At 37.5% G+C, this 23,980-nt stretch overlaps 1 protein-coding gene across 3 annotated transcripts in view; it reads right to left on the bottom strand.

Moving 5' to 3' along the window:
* IL33 (interleukin 33) overlaps positions 1 to 23,980 on the bottom strand; it is a 53,183-nt gene that overhangs the window by 5,791 nt on the left and 23,412 nt on the right. The window contains exons 1-4 of one of the 3 annotated variants that reach the window (XM_080820069.1): positions 21,767 to 21,833; positions 18,756 to 18,863; positions 3,849 to 3,974; positions 2,969 to 3,094 (exon numbers count right to left, since the gene is read on the bottom strand). In XM_080820069.1, the coding sequence (XP_080676195.1) occupies positions 2,969 to 3,094; positions 3,849 to 3,974; positions 18,756 to 18,852 (349 nt within the window). In that variant the 5' untranslated portion in view covers positions 18,853 to 18,863; positions 21,767 to 21,833. Of the gene's footprint in view, positions 1 to 2,968; positions 3,095 to 3,848; positions 3,975 to 18,755; positions 18,864 to 21,766; positions 21,834 to 23,980 lie in introns of those variants that run through there. The other 2 variants (XM_080820068.1, XM_080820070.1) reach the window with 2 other exon arrangements.

The raw sequence follows: 23,980 nt of genomic DNA, 5'->3' as shown, positions 1-23,980 counted from the left end.
ATTTTATTTTATTTTATTTTATTTTATTTTATTTCTTTTCAGTGTAACAGAATTCATTGTTTATGCACCACACCCAGTGCTCTATGCAATACGTGCCCTCTATAATACCCACCACCAGGCTCCCCCAACCTCCCACCCCTCGCTCCTTCAAAATGCTCAGATTGATTTTCAGAGTCCATAGTCTCTCACGGTTCATCTCCCCCTCCAATTTCCCTCAACTCCCTTCTCCTCTCCATCTACCCATGTCCTCCGTGTTATTTCTTATGTTCCACAAATAAGTGAACCATATGATAATTGGCTCTCTCTGCTTGACTTATTTCACTCAGCATAATCTCTTATAGTCCTGTTCATGTTGATACAAAAGTTGGGTGCAAGCTTAATGTAGCTCAAAGGGTAAGGTGTACCACTTGAATGGGGTTAGAGATGCTAGTCTCTTGGTTGAAAACAATAGGAGATCATATTAGTGTATTTAAGGGAGGATTTGGTGGAGAGAAAGAAGCTGGAAAAGTGACAGACTTTGCTTAAAGACACCTCTGTTTCCTTGTTTCTTATGGTCAGGGGGACTGTGAACAAGGAGACTGTATTTTGATAGACATGGTTAAATCTGTAAGGTGTGGAGTTATTCAAAGACTTCCAACAATCCTGGAGAGTGTGAGTACCATTCTTTCCTCTGGCTAAATAACAGAGACACTTAGAACAGTATTCCTAACTTTAAAAAAATGTCCCAGCACACATAGAAAATGAAAGTATTTCTATGGCACACTGGGGTAAACCAGTGTAAAATTAGGGACCATTTAGGTTGGTCTTGAGAAAAAAAAATGTTTTCTTTATGTTATAGCATTGTGCTAAGAAAAATAATGTACAAAACAGAAGAATGTTAAATACTGAGTCTGTACATGAACTTCTAAAATAAAATGATTTAAAACTGGGGTCATCACGTTGCCTGATTTTCAGCTTTACTACAAAGCTGTGATCACCAAGACAGCATGGTACTGGCACAAAAACAGACACATAGACCAGTGGAACAGAGTAGAGAGCCCAGATATGGACCCTCAACTGTATGGTCAAATAATCTTCGACAAAGCAGGAAAAAATGTACAGTGGAAAAAAGACTGTCTCTTCAATTAATGGTGCTGGGAAAATTGGACAGCTATGTGTACAAGAATGAAACTTGACCATTCTATTACACCATACACAAGGATAAACTCAAAATGGATAAAAGATCTCAACATGAGGCAGGAATCCATCAGAATCCTAGAGGAGAACATAGGCAGTAACTTCTTCCACATCGGCCACAGAAACTTCCACATCGGCCACAGATATGTCTCCAAAGGCAAAGGAAACAAAAGCAAAAATGAACTTTTGGGACTTCATCAAGATCAAAAGCTTCTGCAGAGCAAAGGAAGCAGTCAACAAAACACAGAGGTGACCCATGGAATGGGAGAAGATATCCACAAATGACAATATAGACAAAGGGCTGATATCCAAGATCTATAAAGAACTCCTCAAACTCAACACACACAAAATAGATAATTGTGTCAAAAAATGGGCAGAAAACATGAACAGACACTTCTCCAAAGAAGACATCCAAATGGCCAACAGACACATGAAAAAATGTTCATCATCACTAGCCATCAGGGAGATTCAAATAAAACCACATTGAGATACCACCTTACACCAGTTAGAATGGCCAAAATTAACAAGACAGTAAATAACATGTGTGGGAGAATGGTGGTGGCAATGCAAGTTGGTGCAGCCACTTTGAAAAACAGTGTGGAGATTCCTTAAGAAATTAAATATAGAGATTCCCTATGACCCTGCAATTGCACTGCTCAGTATTTACCCCAAAGATACAGATGTAGTAACAAGAAGGGCCATCTGTACCCCAATGTTCATAGCAGCAATGGCCACAGTCACCAAACTGTGGAAAGAACCAAGATGCCCTTCAAAAGATGAATGGGTAAAGAAGATATGGTCCATATATACTATGGAGTATTATGCCTCCATCAGAAAGGATGAATACCCAACTTTTGTATCAACATGGACAGGACTAGAAGAGTTATGCTGAGTGAAATAAGTCAAGCAGAGAGAGTCAATTATCATATGGTTTCACTTATTTGTGGAGCATAACAAATAACATGGAGGACATGGGGAGATAGGAGAAGGGAGTTGGGGGAAATTGGAAGGGGAGATGAACTATGAGAGACTGTGGACTCTGAGAAGCAAACTGAGGGTTTTGGAGGGGAGGGGGGTGGGAGGTTGGGGGAGCCTGGTGGTGGTTATTATGGAGGGCATGTATTGCATGGAACATTGGGTGTGGTGCATAAACAATGAATTCTGGAACACTGAAAAGAAATAGAAAAAATAAATAAAAATTTAAAAAAAAGACACTTAATGAATGAGAAACTTCAGTATGCTTCTGGGAACTTAAGACATTTATATAAGGATTATGCTTGAAATGGCAACATGCAATTCCTGGTCAAATTTTTGTAATGATCTCTTCACTTCTTGATGGTCACCATCAATTTGAACTTTATTTGCATGAGTAGGTGATACTTAAAGCCATTTGAACAAACTTTTAAAATTTTTAGGAGTTCATATTATATTTTAAAAATATAGTAGTTCTTAATTTTCTTTCATTGTCAATGTTGGAATTTGGGGGAGGGGAATGTGGGGTTTTTTTCCCCAAAGGATAACATATTTTCCCCAGGAATAATGATATGGGATTCCAATTCGTAACAAGTATTTCAAAATAATAATGGAGGGCTAACTATAAAGTGTACATTCATTGTTAGAGCAGCTACTCTGTACCTAGTTTGAATACCACTGAATACATTTGTGGGCTTCAAATGAACAGAAGTTTATGTTACACAGGTAGGCATTGACTTGAAGCTGCTTCCTAGAGTGGCCCTGGTCCTGTGTCTTTCCTCCCTCCTCCCACCCACACCACCCTCAGCACCAGTCATACCTTGGATACTTGGAAAATTAGTTGCCCTAAAACATTTCTGGGCCATAGGTACATCACAGGCAAAGTCTTCCTTTAGCTTCTGATGACAAGCAGTGAATACCAGATGTTGCTCTTTGTACTTTCCACCTGAAGGACAGGGAGAGAGTAGGAGTGGACTGTCAGTACCCACTCTGCCCAAACTTCTTTACCCCTCTTTGAGGATTCCCAGTCAAAGCTGATTGCTGGGACTGATCCCAGGGCTTTAGCTGCCCTATAGTCTGAAGGACCAATACCTCCTGGCACACTTATACCTCAGTAGGGCATATCCGTTGGAGCCCAGGTGGAAGAAAACTAGTTACCCATGGAATCAACACCCAAAAAACTGCTATAAACATTTTAGTTTAATTCCTTTAAATAAAAAAAACTTAAAATACTGTAAACATATTTATAATTTTTATATCATCTGTTTTCACTTAATATTGTAACAATACCATTTCTCCCATGCTATAAAAAGTTTTAGATGTCCTTTTGAAAATGGCTAGATAGTAATTCAGCATCCTTACTTTTTTTTTTTTTTTAATGATTTTATTTATTCACTTGACAGACAGAGATCACAAGTAGGCAGAGAGGCAGGCAGAGAGAGCGAGAGGAGGAAGCAGGCTCCCCGCTGAGCAGAGAGCCCGATGCGGGGCTCGATCCCAGGACCCTGGGATCATGACCTGAACTCAAGGCAGAGGCTTTAACCCACTGAGCCACCCAGGCGCCCCCAGCATCCTTACTTTTTTTCAGAAAGAAAATTTGCTCAAGGGAAAAAATTATACATCCACTATGTGGTAAATAAGGGCAGAGGGAAGCCCATTACTATATTGAAGAGTTACCAGGAAATATAGTTTCCCCTTACCTGTTCTTGGTGAATGCCTTTTGGTGATTTCTTTCCTAAAATAACAGGCCGTCTTTTCTATGATAAGGCCAGAGCGCAGCTGCATAAAATACATCTGGCAAACTTCTTCAGCTTTCTGTTGGGATTCTAAACAATTGAAAATTTTTGATACCATTTCATTCCATCCATTTTCGTCCATTTACAAGCACTGAATGTAGGAGACCAAGAAAGCAACTAAAAGTCTATAGTATTGGGATGCCTGGATGGCTCAGTTGGTTAAGTATCTGCCTTTGGCTCAGGTCATGATCCCAGGGATTGAATCCCGCATCACATTCCCTGCTCATCAGGGAACCTGCTTCTCCCTCTGCCCTCTGCTCCCCTTGTTCATGCTCCCTCTCTGACAAATAAATAAAATATTTAAAAAAGCACATCTATTTGCTTAAAAAAAGTCTATAGTATCTTTTTTTAAGTTTAATTTTATTTCTTCAGTGTTCCAAGTTTAATTTTTTGTGCACCACACCCAGTGCTCCATGCAATATGTGCCCTCCTTACTACCTACCATCAGGCTCACGCATCCCTCAACTCCCCTACCCTCCCAAACCCTCAGTTTGTTTCTCAGAGTCCACAATCTCTCATGGTTCCTCTCCCCGCCCCCCCCCCCAGTTTCCCACAATTAACTTTTAATTTTCTTCTCCTAGTCTCCTCCGTGCTATTTCTAATGGTCCTCAAGTAAGTGAAACCATATGATAATTGATTCTCTCTGAATGACTTAGTTTACTTAGCATAATGTCTTCCAGTCCCGTCCATGTTGATACAAAAGTTGGGTATTCATTCTTTCTGATGGCTGTGTAATATTCCATTGTATATATGAACCATATCTTTATCCATTCATCCATTGAAGGGCATCTTGGTTCTTTCCACAGTTTGGCTATTGTGGACATTGCTGCTGTGAACATCAGGGTACATATGGCCCTTCTTTTCATTACATCCGTATCTTTGGGGTAAATACCCAGTAGTGCAATTGCAGGGTCATAGGGTAGCTCTATTTTTAATTTCATAAGGAATCTCCACACTGTTTTCCAAAGTGGCTGCACCAACTTGCATTCTCACCATCCCCTTTCTCAACATACTCTTCAACACTTGTTTCCTCTCCTGTTAATTTAGACCATTCTAACTGGTGTAAGGTGGTATCTCAATGTGGTTTTGATTTGAATCTCCCTGATGGCTAATAATGAACATTTTTTTCATGTGTATGCTAGGCATTTGTATGTCTTCTTTGGAGAAGTGTCTGTTCATGTTTTCTGTCCATTTTTTGACATGATTATCTCATTTTTGGGTGTTGAGTTTGAGGAGTTCTTTATAGACCTTATATATCAGCCTTTTGTCTATAGTGTCATTTGCAAATATCTTTTACCATTCCATGGGCTGCCTCTTGTTTTGTTGACTGTTTCCTTTGCTGTGCAGAAGCTTTTTATCTTGACATCCCAAAAGTTAATTTTCACTTTTGTTTCCTTTGCCTTTGGAGACATGTCTTGAGAGAAGTTGCTGTGGCCAATGTCAAAGAAGTTACTGCCCATGTTCTTCTCTAAGATTTTGATGGATTCCTCTCTCAATTTGAGGTCTATCATCCATTTTGTTTACCTTTGTGTATGGTGTAAGAGAATGGTCAACTTTTATTCTTCTATACTTAGCTGTCCAATTTCCCCAGCACCATTTATTGAAGAGGCTGTCTTCTTTTCACTGGATATTTTTTTCTGCTTTGTCAAAGATTACTTGACCATAGAGATCCGGATCCATATCTGGATTCTCAACTCTGTTCCATTGGTCTATGTGTCTGTTTTTGTTCCAGTACTATGCTGTCTTGGTGATCATAGCTTTGTAATAAAGCTTGATATCAGACAACATGATGCCCACAGCTTTGTTTTTTCTTTTTCAACACTTCCTTGGTGATTAAGGGTCTTTTCTGGTTCCATACAAATTTTAGGATTGTTTGTTCCTTCACTTTGAAAAATTCCCGTTTTTGATCAGGAATTCTGATTAGGATGGCATAAAAGTATAGATTGCTCTGGGTAGAATAGACATTTTAACAAGGAATATTCTTCCCATGAGCAAGGAATGTTTTTCCATCTCTTTGTGTCTTCTTCAGTTTCTTTCATGAGTGTTCTTTTTTTTAAAATTTTATTTATTTATTTGACAGACAAAGATCACAAGTAGGCAGAGAGGCAGGCAGAGAGAGAGGAGGAAGCAGGCTCCCCGCTGAGCAGAGAACCCGATGTGGGACTCGATCCCAGGACCCTGGGATCATGACCTGAGCCAAAAGCAGAGGCTTTAACCCACTGAGCCATCCAGGTTCCCCTTTCATGAGTGTTCTATAGTTCCTTGAGTACAGATCCTTTACCTCTTTGGTTAGGTTTATTCCAAGGCATCTTATTGTTTTTGGTACTATAGTAAGTGGAATCAATTCTCTAATTTCCCTTTCTATAGTTTCTTTGTTAGTGTATAGGAAGGGAACTGACTTCTGAGCATTGATTTTGCATCCTGCCACATTACTGAATTGCTGTATAAATTCTAGTAATTTGGGGTGGAATCTTTTGGGTTTTCCATATAAAGTATCATGTCATTGTGAAGAGAGAAAGTTCGACTTCTTCTTTGCCAATTTAAATACATTTTATTTTTTTGTTGTTTGATTGCTGTTGCTAGGACCTCTAGTACTATATTGAACAACAGTGAAGAGAGTGGGCATCCTTGCCATGTTCCTGATCTCAATGGGAAGGTGCTCATCTTTTCCTCATTGAGAATAATATTCATTGTGGGTTTTTCATAGATGGATTTATGAAGTTGAGGAATATTTCCTCTATCCCTATACTCTGAAGAGTTTTAATCATGAAAGGATGCAGTATTTTGTCAAATGCTTTTTCTGAATCAATTGAGGGAACCATGCGGTTCTTCTCTCTACTCTTATTGATTTGTTCCATCACATTGATTGATTTGTGAATGCTGAGCCACTCTTGCATCCCAGGGATAAATCCCATTTGGTTATGGTGGATGTACCATCATGATTTAATTATAATTAATAATGGTTATTAATGTACATTATTAATGTACTGTTGGATCCTATTAGCTAAGATCTTGTTGAGGATCTTGACATCCATATTCATCAGGGACATTGGTCTGGAATTCTCCTTTTTGATGGGGTCTCTGCCTGGTCTCGGGATTAAGGTAATGCTGGCTTCATAGAAAGAGTCTGGAAGTTTTCTTACCATTTCCATTTTTGAAACAGCTTCAGGACAATAGGTATTATTTCTTCTTTGAATGTTTGGTAGAATTCCACAGGGAATCCGTCAGGTCCTGGATTTTTGTTTTTTGAAAGGTTTTTGATCATTGCTTCAATATTGTTACTAGATATTGGTCTATTCAAGTTGTCAATTTCTTCCTGTTTCAGTTTTGGAAGTTTATATGTTTCCAGGAATGCATCCATTTCTTCTAGGTTGCTTAACTTATTGGCATATAACTATTGATAGTAATTTCTGATGATTGTTTCTATTTCCTTGGTGTTAGTTGTGATCTATCTCCTTTCATCCATAATTTTATTAACTTGGGTCTTCTCTCTTTTCTTTTGGATTTGTTTGGCCAGTGGTTTATCAATCTTATTAAATCTTTCAGAGAACCAGCTTCTAATTTTGTTGATGTGTTCTACTATATCTCTAGTTTCTAACTCATTGATCTCTGCTCTAATCTTGATTATTTTCCTTCTTGTGTGTAGGGTTGGCTTAATTTGTTGTTGATTTTCCAGTTCTTTAAGGTATAAAGAGAGTTGGTGTATTCAGGATTTTTCAATTTTTTGAGTGAGGCTTGGATGGCTATGTATTTCCCCCTTAGGACCACTTTTGCCATATCTCATAGGATTTGGACAGATGTGTCTTCATTCTCATTGGTTTCCATGAATTGTTTAAGTTCTTTGATTTCCTGGTTGCTCTGAACAGTCTTGAGCAGAATGGTCTTAACTTCCAAGTGTTTGGATTTCTTCCAATCTTTTTCTTGTGGTTGAGATTCCAGTTTCAAAACACTGTGGTATAAGAATATGCAGGGAATCTAGCAAACAGGATCCAACAGCACATTAAAAAGATTATCCACCATGACCAGGTGGGATTCATCCCTGGGTTACAAGGATGGTTCAACATTCGCAAATCAATCAATATGATAGAACAAATCAATAAGAGAAGAGAGAAGAACCACATGATCCTCTCAATTGATGCAGAAAAAGCTTTTGACAAAATCCAGCATCCGTTCCTGATTAAAACGCTTCAAAGTATAGGGATAGAGGGAACATTCCTCAACTTCATCAAATCTATCTATGAAAGACCCACAGCAAATATCATCCTCAATGGGAAAAAGCTTGCAGCCTTCCCGTTGAGATCAGGAACACGACAAGGATGCCCTCTCTCACCACTCTTGTTCAACATTGTATTAGAAGTCCTAGCAACAGCAATCAGACAACAAAGAGAAATAAAAGGTATCCAAATTGGCGAGGAAGAAGTCAAACTCTCTCTCTTCACAGATGACATGATTCTTTATATGGAAAACCCAAAAGACTCCACCCCCAAACTACTAGAACTCATACAGCAATTCAGTAATGTAGCAGGATACAAAGTCAATGTCCAGAAATCAGTGGCTTTCTTATACACTAATAATGAAAATACAGAAAGGCAAATTAGAGAATCGATTCCATTTACTATAGCACCAAGAACCATAAGATACCTCAGAATAAACCTAACCAAAGAGGTTAAAGATCTGTACTCGAGGAACTACAGAACACTCCTAAAAGAAATTGAAGAAGACACAGAAAGATGGAAGACCATTCCATGCTCTTGGATCGGAAGAATAAACATCGTTAAAATGTCTATACTGCCCAGAGCAATCTATACTTTTAATGCCATTCCGATCAAAATTCCACCAGTATTTTTCAAAGAGCTGGAGCAAATAATCCTAAAATTTGTATGGAATCAGAAGAGACCCCGAATCACTAAGGAAATGTTGAAAAACAAAAATAAAACTGGCGGCATCACGTTACCTGATTTCAAGCTTTACTACAAAGCTGTGATCACCAAGACAGCATGGTACTGGCATAAAAACAGACACATGGACCAGTGGAACAGAGTAGAGAGCCCAGATATGGACCCTCAACTCTATGGTCAAATAATCTTGGACAAAACAGGAAAAAATATCCAGTGGAAAATAAATGCAATAAATGGTGCTGGGAAAACTGGACAGCCATATGTAGAAGAATGAAACTGTACCATTCTCTTACACTGTACACAAAGATAAACTTGAAATGGATAAAAGACCTCAACGTGAGACAGGAATCCTTCAGAATCCTCGAGGAGAACATAGGCAGTAACCTCTTTGATATCAGCCACAGCAACTTCTTTCAAGATATGTCTCCAAAGGCAAAGGAAACAAAAGCGAAAATGAACTTTTGGGACTTGATCAAGATCAAAAGCTTCTGCACAGCAAAAGACACAGTCAATAAAACAAAGAGGCAACCCACGGAATGGGAGAAGATATTTGCAAATGACAGTACAGACAAAAGGCTGATATCCAGGATCTATAAAGAACTCCTCAAACTCAACACACACAAAACAGACAATCATATTAAAAAGTGGGCAGAAGATATGAACAGACACTTCTCCAAGGAAGACATACAAATGGCTACCAGACACATGAAAACATGTTCATCATCACTAGCCATCAGGGAGATTCAAATCAAAACCACATTGAGATACCACCTTGCACCAGTTAGAATGGCCAAAATTAGCAAGACAGGAAACAACGTGTGTTGGAGAGGATGTGGAGAAAGGGGAACCCTCTTATACTGGTGGTGGGAATGCAAACTGGTGCAGCCACTTTGGAGAACAGTGTGGAGATTCCCCAGGAAATTAAAAATAGAGCTTCCCTATGACCCTGCAATTGCACTACTGAGTATTTACCCCAAAGATACAGATGTAGTGAAAAGAAGGGCCATCTGTACCCCAATGTTTATAGCAGCAATGGCCACGGTCGCCAAACTGTGGAAAGAACCAAGATGCCCTTCAACGGATGAATGGATAAGGAAGATGTGGTCCATATACACTATGGAGTATTATGCCTCCATCAGAAAGGATGAATACCCAACTTTTGTAGCAACATGGACAGAACTGGAAGAGATTATGCTGAGTGAAATAAGTCAAACAGAGAGAGTCAAGTATCATATGGTTTCACTTATTTGTGGAGCATAACAAATAATATAGAGGACAAGGGTAGATGGAGAGGAGAAGGGAGTTGAGGGAATGGGAAGGGGAGGTGAACCATGAGAGACTACGGACTCTGAAAAACAACCTGAGGGTTTTGAAGGGGCGGGGGGTGGGAGGTTGGGGGAACCAGGTGGTGGGTATTAGGGAGGGCACAGATTGCATGGAGCACTGGGTGTGGTGAAAAAACAATGAATACAGTTACACTGAAAATAAATAAAAAAAAATAAATGAAAATGAATGAACTACAAAAAAAAAAAAAAGAATATGCAGGGAATAATCTCAATCTTTTGGTATCAGTTGAGCCCTGATTTGTGACCTAGTATGTGGTCGATTCTGGAGAAAGTTTCATGTGTGCTTGAGAAGAGTGAGTATTCTGTTGTTTTAGGGTGGAATGTTCTGTATGTATCTATGAGGTCCATCTGGTCCAGTGTGTCATTCAAAGCTCTTGTTTCTTTGTCAATTTTCTGCTTGGATAATCTGTCTATTGATGAGAGTGGTGCATCAAGATCCCCTACAATTAATGTATTCTTATCAATATGACTCTTTATTTTGATTAACAGTTGGCTTATGTAGTTGTTTGCACCCACATTGGGGACATAAATGTTTATAGTTGTTAGATCTTCTTGGTGGATAGACCCTTTAAGGATGATGTAGTGTCCTTCTGTATCTCTGACTACAGTCTTTACTTTAAAATCTAATTTATCTGAAATGAGAGTCTCTACCCCAGCTTTCTTTTGAGGCCTGTTGGTATGAGAGATTCTTCTCCATCCCTTCACTTTCAGTCTGGATGTATCTTTAGATTCCAAATGGGTATCTTGTAGACAGCATATAGATGGGTCCTGTCATTTTATTCAATCTGCAACCTTGTGTCATTTTATAGGAGTATTTAGGCCATTCACGTTGAGAGTGGTTATTGAAAGATACGTTTTTATTGATATCATGTTGCTTGCAAAGTCCTTGTTTCTATAGATTGTCTCTTTAAATTTCTGGTCTCTGCTACTCTTAGGTTCTTTCTTCTTTTATAGAAGCCCCCTTAGTATTTCTTATAGTGCCGCCTTGGTGTTCACATACTCTTTTAAACTTTGCCAGTCTTGGAAGCTCTTCTTCTCTCTGTCCATTTTGAATGTCAACCTTGCTGGATAAAATATTTTTGGCTGCATATTCTTCTCATTTAGTGCCCTGAATATGTTTTGCCAGCCCTTTCTGGCTTGCCAGGTGTCTGTGGACAGGTCTGGTGTTAATCTGATGGACCTTCCTCTGTACATAAGGAATCTCTTCTCCCAGTTCCCATCAGAGGCTCTTGTCTAAAATTATGATTTGTCAGTTTCACTATCAAGTGCCTTGAGGTCTTTCTAGATTTGTTAATCCTGGGGGGGGGTGTTCTTTCTGCCTCTAGGACACAAACACTTGTTCCATTCCCCAGACTGGGAAAATTTTCATCCAGAATTTGTGCAACTATATCTTCTAGTCTTTTCTCTTTCTCCACCCCCTCAGGGATCCCAATAATTCTGTTTGTTTGTTCCATGCCTCCTCCTGATCCTTTTTCTCTATTAGTTTGTCCTCTAGATCATTAATTCTACCTTCTGCCTCAGTTACCCTAGCTGTTAAAGTACTTAGATTAGATTGGATCTCACTGAAAGCATTTTTATGTTTTGTCAGGTCAACTCTCACTTTTGCCCTTAGAGATTCTATGTTGCCACTAATGATCTTCTCCAACCTAGCCATTGCCTGGATAATTATTACCCTGAAATCTATTTCTGACATATTGTTTATGTCCATATCCAATAGTTCTCTGGCAGAGGTCACAGTCTCTGAATTTTTTCTCTGTTGGGTATTCCTCCTCTTAGTCATTTTGGTGAGAGATGGTTGAGAGGAGGTATGGCTGGAAATATCAACCACAATCCAGGCAAAGTGCACTCTGGAAAGTTTCAGAGCAATTGGAAGTCACCATCAAAGAGAAAGAAAAAAGAAAAAAAAGAGAGTGAAAGAGGAAAAAAAAAAAAGAAAGAAGAAAACCAGCCAAAATGAGTCCCAAAAGTAAGATTTATAAGGTACAAAAACAAAAATGAACAAACAAAAGGATCAACAAAATTAAAAGAAAAAAACCCCAGCCAAAATGACCTGTAAGAATAAGAAAATAATACAAAACAAAAACAAGTACACAGAAACACTGACAAAAGAATAAGATGGGAAGATGGTTTAAACCCTCAATGTGGGTGAGGAAGCTTATCTCAGTTCTTCCTGGGTGTATCTTGTTATCTTTGTTAATGGACTCAACTTTCCAGAGATACAGGGAAATTAATACTGGTTTATATATAGGGGCAGTATTGAATAGGAAAAAAGGACTACCTTGAAGCTTATATCTATCTATCTATCATCTATCTATTTATCTAAAAGAAAAATAAAAATAAAACATAGGTTTATGTATGAAAATAGTTCAAGTTAAAAAGTTATTATGGAATATGTTGTATTAAATGTCTAGTCATAATGGTAAGTAGGTTTAAAAAAATTAAAAAACAAGAATCATGAGAACGAATTTAAAAAAAAAAAGTTGTATCTCAGAGTCCACAGTCTCTCATGATTCATCTCCCCCTCCAATTTCCCCCAACTCCCTTCTCCTTTCCATCCAAAAATAAATAAATAAAGTTGTATCTATGAAATATACAGGTTTGAGGGCAGTACCAGGAGCTTAATATATTGTTTTCCCCTGATGTTGGGGGTTTTACAGTTTTATGGGGACCCTGTGGTTATTGTCCTCTTGTTCTTTTGGCTTGTCTTCTGGGGGAGGGTCCTACAGAGTTGTTTTTCAGTCTTGCTGTGTTGAGTCACCCTTCCCCCTTATTAAGGATCTGGGCACTGTGGAAACCGGTTTTTCAGGTTTTTGTTCTTTGGAGGTTTTTGTTCTTTGGAGGCTTCCTGCGCCTTTTTGTGAGGGTCAGAGCAAAGTAAACTCTCCACACCAAGACCTTCCCCTTAGAGAGAAGCCTCAGTCTGCTCCCCTCAGGATGGTGCAAAAACACAGACTCTCCCTCTGCAAACTCCACTAAACACTGCAACCTCCCACAGGCAGTGTGCACCACCAGCCACTGTCTCATGGTTGCCTTAGGCCCCTGCTTGCCTCTGCACCCCTGTGACACTAAAACTGTGAGCAATACTGATCCAGGCGAGCCAGATCCTGGTCACTGCTGTTTCCAGGACTGCTGTCTGTAGCCCATGCCCATGTCAGGTGCACTCAGACCTGGCAGTGGTGCGTCTTGCAGAAGGCTGCAGGCCTAGGGACTGTTGGCTGGATCCCATGCTGGGCTCTCTCAGGTGCAGGCTGGGGTAGGCCCAGACCCAGCAGTGGTCCAGGCCACGGAAGGCTGTGGGCCCAGGGACAGACAACTGGAGCCCCCACTGGACTCTTTCAGGCTCGGATGGGTGCCAACTGTGACCCGCCCTGGGACCATGGGCTTAGGTCTGTGCCTATGACCACCTGATCCCACCAATTTCCCCTTAAGACCCTTTGTTCTTTTTGAGTGTTTTTAACCAGTCTCCAAGCTAATGCTGGTCCCCAAGCATAGGGTACTTTTGTAATGGGGTATTACTTTTTAATGGGTTGCTTCTGGTGGTTCCCTCCCCCTTCTGTTTATCCTCTGAGATTAGTCCAAACATTCTCACTCCTCTGTACCTCTCCACTGATGATCTTGTGCTCCTGTAGAGATCCAGAAGTGTATAATCTTACATCTCAGGCTGATTTCATGAGTGTCCAGAGTGTTCTGGTAGATATTTAGCTCAATTCAGGGGACCGGTTGAAACAGGGTCTCCTACTTCTTTACCATCTTGTCCCTCTTCAGGTCTATAGTACCTTACCAGAAACCTTGGGACCAGTTGTGTTTCAAAATTCACAGTTTTTTAGATTCTAGAACTGTCATGTAGAGTATATACTATATATATGTAGTACTCCCAGCAGGGACTAGGGCCGTACTCTTATAATCAAAAATTAATTAATGATTTTATAGTGAAATATAGGAAAATTTACACAAAGTGAAATAAGCACCTCATGTTTGCTCAAGTCAGGATTTAACTCTCATGGAAGTTCAGATAATTTCTTATTACCAAATGAGTTATGAAAAATTTTAGGTCTCCAGAAAAATTTTGTTTGTCCAAATTCTATATAAGGGAGTGTGGATCTACATCCAATATGTATCAGTCTTCGCCTGAGGGGGAAATTTTATGGTCATATGGAATCTATAATATTTCTTACTTATCTAGAATTCACTTTTAATAACTTTAGAACAAACTAAGGGTTTTGGTGGGGAGGGAGGTGGGGGGTTGGGTGAGCCTGGTGGTGGTATTAAAGAGGGCATGTATTGCATGGAGCACTGCGTGAGGTGCATAAACAATGAATTTTGTAATACACACATACACAAAATAAAATTAAATTAAAAATAATTTTAGAAGGATAGCTATAGTTTCTAGAGTTTATTGATACTAAAAATAACTGACTAATGTTAAGGTGCTTTTCCCCCTATATTTTCTTCTAGGAGTTTCATGGTTTCAGGTCTTACATTTAAATCTTTAATCCATTTCAGGTTAGTTTTTGTGAGTTCTTTTACATGTGAATATCCAGTTTTCCCAGAACCATTTACTGAAGAGACTTTAATTTCTTCTTTGAGTATTCTTGGCTCCCTCATCAAATGTTAGTGTGCTATACTGCAATTTTGTGAACTAACATAATACAAATTATATCAGTTAAAGATTTCATCACCTATTTAATAATTTTTCTTCACTTAGTCAAAGAAAAGATCTCGAGTAAAAAATTAAATTTGCTATTTGGAAATTCATAAAAGGCCTTTCAAATTTAAATAGAAAAGAAAGTCATAACACTTGAGTCATGGCATCTAAACTTTTAACATTATAGCAAATGAATTATCAAGCAATTTGTATAATACAGCCAAATTTCAATTATTCATAGTAATTCCAAAAATGAAAATAGTTACTAGTGACTTTGGCACCCATTCTATGATTTTTTAAAAATTTTCTAAAAGATTTGTCTTCCTGATATGCTTTTCAAAGTTAAGTGGAGTAAACTTTCATTAGGCACTATTTTGAATTATCTATGTCTTGCCTCCCATTCAGATGGACACCTTCATTTAAGTATTTTCAACTGTCTGAACAAGGCAAGACCACTTAATTATACTCGCCTCTACCCTGGAACTTCCCAACATTGCATCACAGCTTATAAATATCATCCATAGTATCTTACCTTTATGTAGTGCTTTTACAATTGCAAAGAAATTTGTAAAACTATGCCAGAGCCAGCATTGAACATGGTCTCCTAATAAGTAATCTAATACAATACTTTATTAACTGTATCACATTGTCTCTCCAGACATAAAGGGCATAAGATGATATTTTAAGGATGTTCACTCCTTATATACTTTATGCTATATTCAGAATCCCATGGGACATGACTGACAGACATGTCTAATATGGAAAGTGGACTTTCTGAGGAGCAGGATGTGGGTCCTGGGTAGTTAGAAGTACGGGTCATTATATTAAGGAAGTATTATGGATGTAGAAGAAGAAAGAGGCTAAAGATATTGATATAGGGGCTCACATTTAATGGGACAAACACTAGGTATCAAGGGGGACCACATTTGAAGTATTTAAGATACTTCACATTGGGAGAATATGGAAGAAGGTATACTTTGGTGTTTGCAGCAGCTGAAAATGTGGTGTGATGGTTGTGGTCTCAGATGGGAAATATAAATATGGCATGGCCTTGGGGACTTTGTGGGAGAGAATGCTAACTGGGGTGAAAGGCCCATCTTAAGCTTATGTAAGGACTGTTGTCATTTCCTATGTCTCTATCTTGCCTGATGTCTGAAGGTAGTGTCTCAGCATGGCTTATAAGGAAATTCTCACAAGTAATTTCATCATAGCAACAGCATGATGAAATCCCTCACGCATTTCTGGTGAGTACATGGGAAGTGGCCTGGAACTCTTCCTGTAGTTCTGCCACTGAGAGAGCCAGACTGTGACTGAGAGGAACTACATAAATGAATCACTCATCTTTCATTTCTTTCCCGAACACCTATTTCACCAAGATTTCTTCTCACTGCTTATTACCCTTGATTTATCTGTGGCATTTGACTTGGAACTACATCATTCTCCGAAACAATTTCTGTTATTTTCATGTCACCAGTCTCCTTAGGTTCTTGTTTTTCTCTGATCATCCATCTCTGTTACTCTGTTAGTTTTTCCTTGTCTGACTGCTCCTAAAATGTTGGTGTTGTGCAGGATTTGTCCTTTGCCTTTTCCTCTCACTTTGTTTCTGGGCAATCTTGCCTGCTCCAATGACTTCAATCATCTTTTTGTATGCTGACTCCCCCAAAAGTAACTCTACCTTAGGTCTCTCTCCTGAGCTTTGTGTCTGTTGCTCTTTCTTCACAAGGTTATTTTCACTTCAGTTAGCTTCAGACATCTCTATATCTACTTATGGAGAGCCTCCAGAATTCTGGACATCTCTACCCAGATGACCTATACTTACCCCAAATTCAAAATACTCATAATAAAAAAAATATTTATTTCTCTCTACCCACAGTACTTTCCTCCTGAAATTTTCAAACTATCTTGAAAAACAGTACCACTTTCTACCACTGTCTACCCAAATCTTAAGTCATCCTGAAAGCTGCGAATCATCTATTTTTCCCTCTCTGTCCATCCCTCAATTTATTTGGTCTGTAATTAAATCTTATTGATTTCAGTTTCTGAATGTATCTGACCTTTAGTCCTTCTTTTCCATTCTGTTGTCTTAGGTCAGGCCTTCATTCTCAGTCCCCTAGATGAATGCAGTAGACCTCTAAACCAGTTTTTGTTTCTATTCTTGCTCCCCCACTCTATCTTTACACTACCATCCATGTGATCTCTCTAAAATAAAAATAGCTTGTTATTGCCCAGTTGAATGTTTTCAATGGTTGCTTACTGCCCATAGGATAAATTTGAAGTTCTGTCACTGTAACTTTAAAAGATATTCCATGGGGGCACCTGGGTGGCTCAGTGGGTTAAGGCCTCTGCCTTCGGCTCAGGTCATGATCCCAGGGTCCTGGGATCGAGCCCCGCATTGGGCTTTCTGCTCAGTAGGGAGCCTGCTTCCTCCTCTCTCTCTGCCTGCCTCTCTGCCTACTTGTGATCTCTGTCTGTCAAATGAATGAATAGAGTCTTTAAAAAAAAAAAAAAAGATATTCCATGGACAGACCCAAATTAAGGGGTGTGACCTTTACTTATTTCTATGCCCAATTATTGCCATGTAGAGATATGTGCCCAGTGTTGCTAGATTTTATGATTTTTCAAGAGATTCAGATTTTTATGCATGATCTTCTAATTTTTAAAATTGTTCCTCAATTAAAAAATACCATAGTACTGTTTAGGCCAAATCAAAAGCTTCTGCTGGATGGATCTGTCCCAAAGCTCCCATATTGTGACTTCTGGCTAGATACATAAGGAAACTGGATTGTCAGAGCAGGGAAAGTGTTAACAGATTTAGGGGAGGGGAATAGCAGAGGAAGATGGCCTGACTCTGGGAGTAGCTTCCTGGAAACTAGGAAGGGAATGAGTTTGGGGAGGGGCTTTTCTCTATTTCATTAAGTCCTGTATTTTGTTGGTGCTAGAGATGAAGTAATCTGGTGGTGACCTAAACTCATATGGAGCCTGATTGTGTATATATATCTCTAGTGGGTAAATATTGAGTTTTTTGGCTTTGTGATTGTGTTAGATCCTGCTAGCCCAAAGGAGGAGGAGAAGGAACTAAAACAAGCTTTTATTTTATTTATTTATTTATTTATTTTTTGCTTTGTTGCTTAGGGGCTTAGAGCAGTGGGGAAAGGGGCAGAGGGAGAGAATCTCAAGCAGACTCCCGGCTGAGCACAGAGACTGTTGTGGAGCTCAACCTCACGACCCTGAGATCATGACCCGAGCAGAAACCATGAGTCAAGACACTTAACTGAATGAGTGACCCAGCTGCCCCCTAGGATAATTTTCAGGATCAAAGATATAGCCCTTTCATCTTAGAGCTATGGCTACTACCTGACTTTATTTACCCTTCAATTTATGCCCAATTCTTTGAGTGCAACTGGATTGACTTGAGCATCATTTGATCAATTCTGTTTTTTTTGGGGCATGGATTATTCAAATATCTTCACTCTTACTGTTCTCTCTTTTTTCAGAAGTTGCAAGTCAAGACCACAACTTGATACATCAAAGGTGTATATTTTATATGCAATAAATGTTGGATAAAAGAAGATCAGTTTAAAATTTTATTAATCTAGGAAAAAGATTTTGGGACTAGTTGGAATGAGGTGTGGGTAGTGAGAAGGGATTGATATGAAGGACTATGTATGTTTATCACTGTTAAAGGATTTAAATTACTTAAACCATTCTTGTCCTGGGATTTATCAGATAAGCAAAAGTTGGCTATGTATAGTCTGTTTAAAAACAAACACTGCTGTATTACAAACTTATGAGCTATCTCTTCTAATTTCAGCTCTTGTATTCTTAGTAGCTTTTGCCAAGGTAGCACGTATGAACATCAGAATAAGAATTTGATAACAGATAAAAATAGTTTGTAAAACAATCAGAAATGCTAAGTCCTTACTTCTCAACTTGGGAGATTTTACCAAAGCCTTGGTTGCTGAACTGTTCATCTTTGCTGGAGAGATTTTGGTGGTTGAATACTTCATTTTAGTCTTCATTTTTCAGGCTTCTGTGGATTAAAATGTAATATTAGTTCAAATGCCTCAACTTGAAAATAAACAGAAACAACTGTGGCTGACTCAAAATAACATTAATAACATAGCCACATAAAGAAAACAATTATTTCAGTAAAATTTGAATTTAGTTTCTGAAAATATATCTATATTGAAATATAGTCAGAGGACAAAAAGAGCTACAAAGAAGTATTAAACTTTACATAGTGGGTTATTGTTGGTGATATTGATATTAGGATTCTGAAATATTTTTACTATATTATAAAACAGAGCAAATAAGTAGATGTGTTGATACTGTAGGATTTTTACTGCAAGGGAAAGGAGATACAAATAAAAAAATATAAGAAGCCAAGGGAAAATCTCTGTAATGTTAAATCCGAATCAGTACTATCAGTGTTCTCCTATCTTAGGTTCTAAATACTTTTTCCTCTAAAAGGAACCAGGACTCTCTAGGTCAGGGCTGAGAATGTAAAGTGAATATGGAATATTCAGTTATGCCAGAAAGCAGTTGGTCATTCAAAAACTTGTGAGTTTGTGTCAAAAGGACACAGGATCCCCTTCAGAGGGTTTCTCACTGGCCAAATTTGGCACAATTTGAGTATCAGAAAGAATGATAATTCTTTTGGTAATTCACTATAAAGCATTTAATGCAAAAAGAAACCCACCAGTCCATAACATTCCTTAAGAATGAATGAACAAGGGATTTATTCATTACAACATGAATGGTAGAGTTAGAAAAATAACAGTCTTGTAACCCTCAGTGTAATACTTGATATAAGCAAGGATCATCAATGGATGCTGTGCCTTGAATGTCAAGCTGGGTCAGAGTACCTTATTGAAAGAATATTGCATTTTCTCTCATAAACTGCAGAAAACCCCATATTCATTCAGTAGGGTACCATTGCCTGGCTTCATCATCAAGGTAAGGTAATGGTGCTTTGATTTGTGAAGGGAGCAGAACTTCTCCAGCCTTAAATTCTCCCTTATGTTGCTTGAAATTCTACTAATAGTTTACTCCTACTTGCATTAAGCCTTGTCTTCTTTTTCCTAGATTAAAAAAAAAAATTGGTGTATTCCAGAGGTGATTGCTATTTAAATCTCTTACAAACTTTATATGAATCAGCTCTCTAGCAGGGTAAGGGATGAGCATTTGGTTACTACATTGGAGGACTCCATGAAAGATAAACTTCATGCAACTTTATTTTTGTTTCTGAGCAACATTGAATGGACTGAAATTCCAAATTTTCTTGTTTAGATGGAACTAGAATCTTTTTCACAACCATCCTATTTACAACTGGCTTCATGAGCAAGAATCTTCAAAGGTAGAAAAACGCTTAGGAGCAGAGAACCTTAGATGTCATTTGTCATTTTCCTGAGCCTCTAAATCTATGGATGAGTAGGCTAAGACTGAAGGAAAGTGCCTTGCTCAGGATCACAAAAACAGAACTGGGGCAAGAATCTAGTCTTCTGATAACCATCTTTATGCCAGAGCTTCTGCACCATGTCTCCTCTCTCCCTCTTCCAAATGTAGGAAGAATATAATCAGAACTGGCAATTTAACTTCAAATGCTTGGCCAGTTGTCCAACTTCTTTAGAAGTAATGAATTTCTAAATATGGTAGTTAATATGTAATAATAACATGTGCAGTTAGGTAATCTTACTGTAGTTAAATTTTAAATTTTCAGAAAATAGTTCAAATAATACCCTGCATACAGTAGCACTTTACTGATAACATGAAAATTGTAATGCTGGATTGTTGTTTTTGTTTGTTTCTTTGTTTTCTTTTTTATCCAAAGATCCTTATGTCCCAGAAAAAAAGTTCTCCTGGATGGACATTAACCACCCCCTAACCAAAAAACTGTTGCATATTCAAATAAATCTGAGAAGTGTTCCTATGTATATTATTCAACCTCTTTTGAAGTCAGAACCACATTAGCATAGTAAAGATGTTGACAGTCTTTCATTGAAGATTCATGAGTACTTTTGTTTAATTATTTTTGGAAATTATTTGATCTTGTAACTTCCCCTACTACTTCTATTAACACCCCTGTTAACATGGACTATCTATTATCATGGTCTAATTTGAGATAACACACTTGGAGGAACTCTGCTCTAAACCAAAGTTAGCTTTCTGATTTAAGCAACACAGATAAGAAACTGAAATACCACATTTACAATGGAGTGATTGACACAGAGAAAGTCAGCTGCTTTTAAAGAATCAAATGATAAATCAAAAGCATAGTCAGAAAAAAGAGTAGTCAGGAAATATTTCCAAATCCTATTCTAAAAAACAAAGTGTTGGCTGGTCCAAAGGTAGTGAGTTATCTCAATTGATTGTTCATAGTCAGTTAAAAAACAAAGTGTTTCTTTCTTTCTTTCTTTCTTTCTTTCTTTCTTTCTTTCTTTCTTTCCTTTCTTTCTTTCTCTTTCTTTCTTTCTTTCTTTCTTTCTTTCTTTCTTTCTTTCTTTCTTTCTTTAACAAAGTGTTTTCTTTAACAGTGTACAAAGCTTTTGCTTTAAAAAATACAATCATGGGGTGCCAGAGTGGCTCAGTGGGTTAAAGCCTCTGCCTTCTGCTCAGGTCATGATCCCAGGGTCCTGGGATCAAGCCCCACATCTGGCTCTCTGCTCAGCAGGGAGCCTGCTTTCCCCCCACCCACCTCTGCCTACCTCTCTGCCTACTTGTGATCTCTGTCTGTCAAATAAGTAAACAAAATAAAAAAAAAATACAATCACTCTTTTCACCATTTTTTCAGACTTGAAATTTACTCTTTACTCTCCTATTTTTAAGTCAGAAATATTTTAGAATATATAGCAGTATAAAAATCACTAGTTCTTTCATGCTGCTTTTCCCAATAATATAAGCAAATATTTTTTCACACTGGTTCTGATAGCTTACCTTAGTTTATGAACGTGAAAGGCTCGTCTCAAATAATGAAGTTTCTTGTTGTCAGCATTTTGGTAGTGGTTGATGCTATATTCCAACTCTACTTATATACGCACTTGGATTAAGCAACATTGGGTGGCAGTGTTTGATGAATGAGGCAATGCAAATAGCACCAGTTGAGTGGATTAGAATGAGTGGGAGTATACCTTATTCCCACAGCCAAATCCTAAACAGAACTTTTAGATTATTTTAACTGTAGCACTTCCAAAGAGTTATACTCAGTTAATCTTTAATTTTTATGAAAGCTCTATGACATGGGCCCTAGGTACTGTTTATTGCTCAAAATAAAGCATACAAGGGCAAAGACTTTCATTGCCTTTCTCTTTTCTACTGGGAAGTCAAAAACTTTAGATAATCTTTTTCTGATTGTAAAAATAATGTATGGGTGCTCAGAAAATGGTTAAATGATAGGAAAGCATGTATGCTATATTTCCTGACATTCTTTTTCCAATACAGAAATACTATGCATATCTATTTTTCATAAGAAAAAGAATCTACTGCAAGTATTATTTTGTAAGTTGCTTTTTTGATTTTCCAATTAATGTCACAAATATTCTTTTATAGGTGGCTTTATAAATAGCTTTCAATCATGTAAGTATAGCATAACAAATCTTTTATTGATTAACACTTTGGCCATTTCTGTTGTTCTCCTTTCTTTTCTTTTATTTCTAAAATTACCACTGTCACAACAACTGACACCTGTGTGTATGTGTGTGTGTGTGTGTGTGTGTGTGTGTGTGTGGTGATTCCTGGTGAACTTTTGCATGTTCACTGGTAGCACAAATTCCTAGTAGCAAGATTGCAGAACCAAAGAGTTTGTGCACCTTATATAATGATAAAATATTACCCTATTGAATTTCTAAAAGTTTATATTGATTTATAGGTTTTTCAATGATCCAGGGAATGTTCTTTTCACCATTGCCTTAGCAACAATGGGTCTCATCACCTTTAAAATGTTTGCCTTTCTAGTGGAATTTAAGAAACAAAACAAATGAACCAAGGGCGGGAAACAGACAAACCAAGAAACATACTCTTAACTATAGAAAACAAACAATGATTACCAGAGGGGAGGCAGGTTGGGGGATGGGTTAAATAGTTGATGGGGATTAAGGATACCACTTGTCATGATAAGAACAGAATGATATGTGGAAGTGTTGAACCACTGTATTGTATACCTGAAACTAATCTTATACTGTATGTTAACTAACTGGATTTTAAATAAATAAAAATTTTTAAAAATTTGCCTTTCTAAAGAGTGGAAAATATCTCATGGTTTTGAATTTTATTATATTTAGTGAAATTAAGCATCTTTAAAAATATATTTGTTGTCAGTTTCTACAAATTATTGATTCATATGAATTCTTTATGAAGTGAAAAATGAAACATGTGTTATCTGTGTTGAAAAATTTTCCCCAGTACCATTTGTCCTTAGACAAATGGCATTTTTTAAAATTTTCTAACATCAATTTATTTAACTTAAGTGCATTTTATATAATAATAATTCTGTAAAAATCTTAAGGTATTATTATTATTATTATTATTAATTCTAGTACTGGATAATAGAATTTGGTATAAGCAAAGGATTGTGGAAATTTAGTCCTAATGGAAATTAACTACAGTTTACAGAATATATAATGACAATGATAAGAACTGGTGTGGTGAATATCTTGAACTAAAACATCTGGGTTTACAAATACATATATTTTTAGTTGTTTAGTAGTTGTAAACTCTTATGCAACTTATTATTATTGCAATTGAAATTGCTAGTTAGTAGCTTATCATTATTATTATTGTTGTTGCTATATAGAAATTAACCTTGAAATTAATTTTATTTTTGCTGTACACCAGGTAACTAGTCCATATTGTCTTAATATGGATCCCTTTAAATATGTTGGGAAATATATACTGTACTTTCATTTCTGTCAATAACTATATTAAGAAAATTATTTAACCTTTTGGGAAATCTCTTTCTGCAAAATTAGGTGATTAGACTAGGCATAGGGAATCACTGTAGATCTTTTGGACTTTAACATTGCTTACTAAAAACAGATATCAAATAAATACTTTCATACATCATGATAATGAATTCCTAAAATGAGATTTTCAATAAATTACTTTTTAGAGTCCATGCTCTAGATTCTGAAATTGCTTTTATTCCTGCCTATT

Source organism: Martes martes (genome assembly GCF_963455335.1).
Source record: "Martes martes genome assembly, chromosome: 12".
NCBI lineage: Eukaryota > Metazoa > Chordata > Mammalia > Carnivora > Mustelidae > Martes > Martes martes.
The sequence above is the reverse complement of the archived record's forward strand: the minus strand, read 5'-3'. Positions and strand labels throughout refer to the sequence as shown.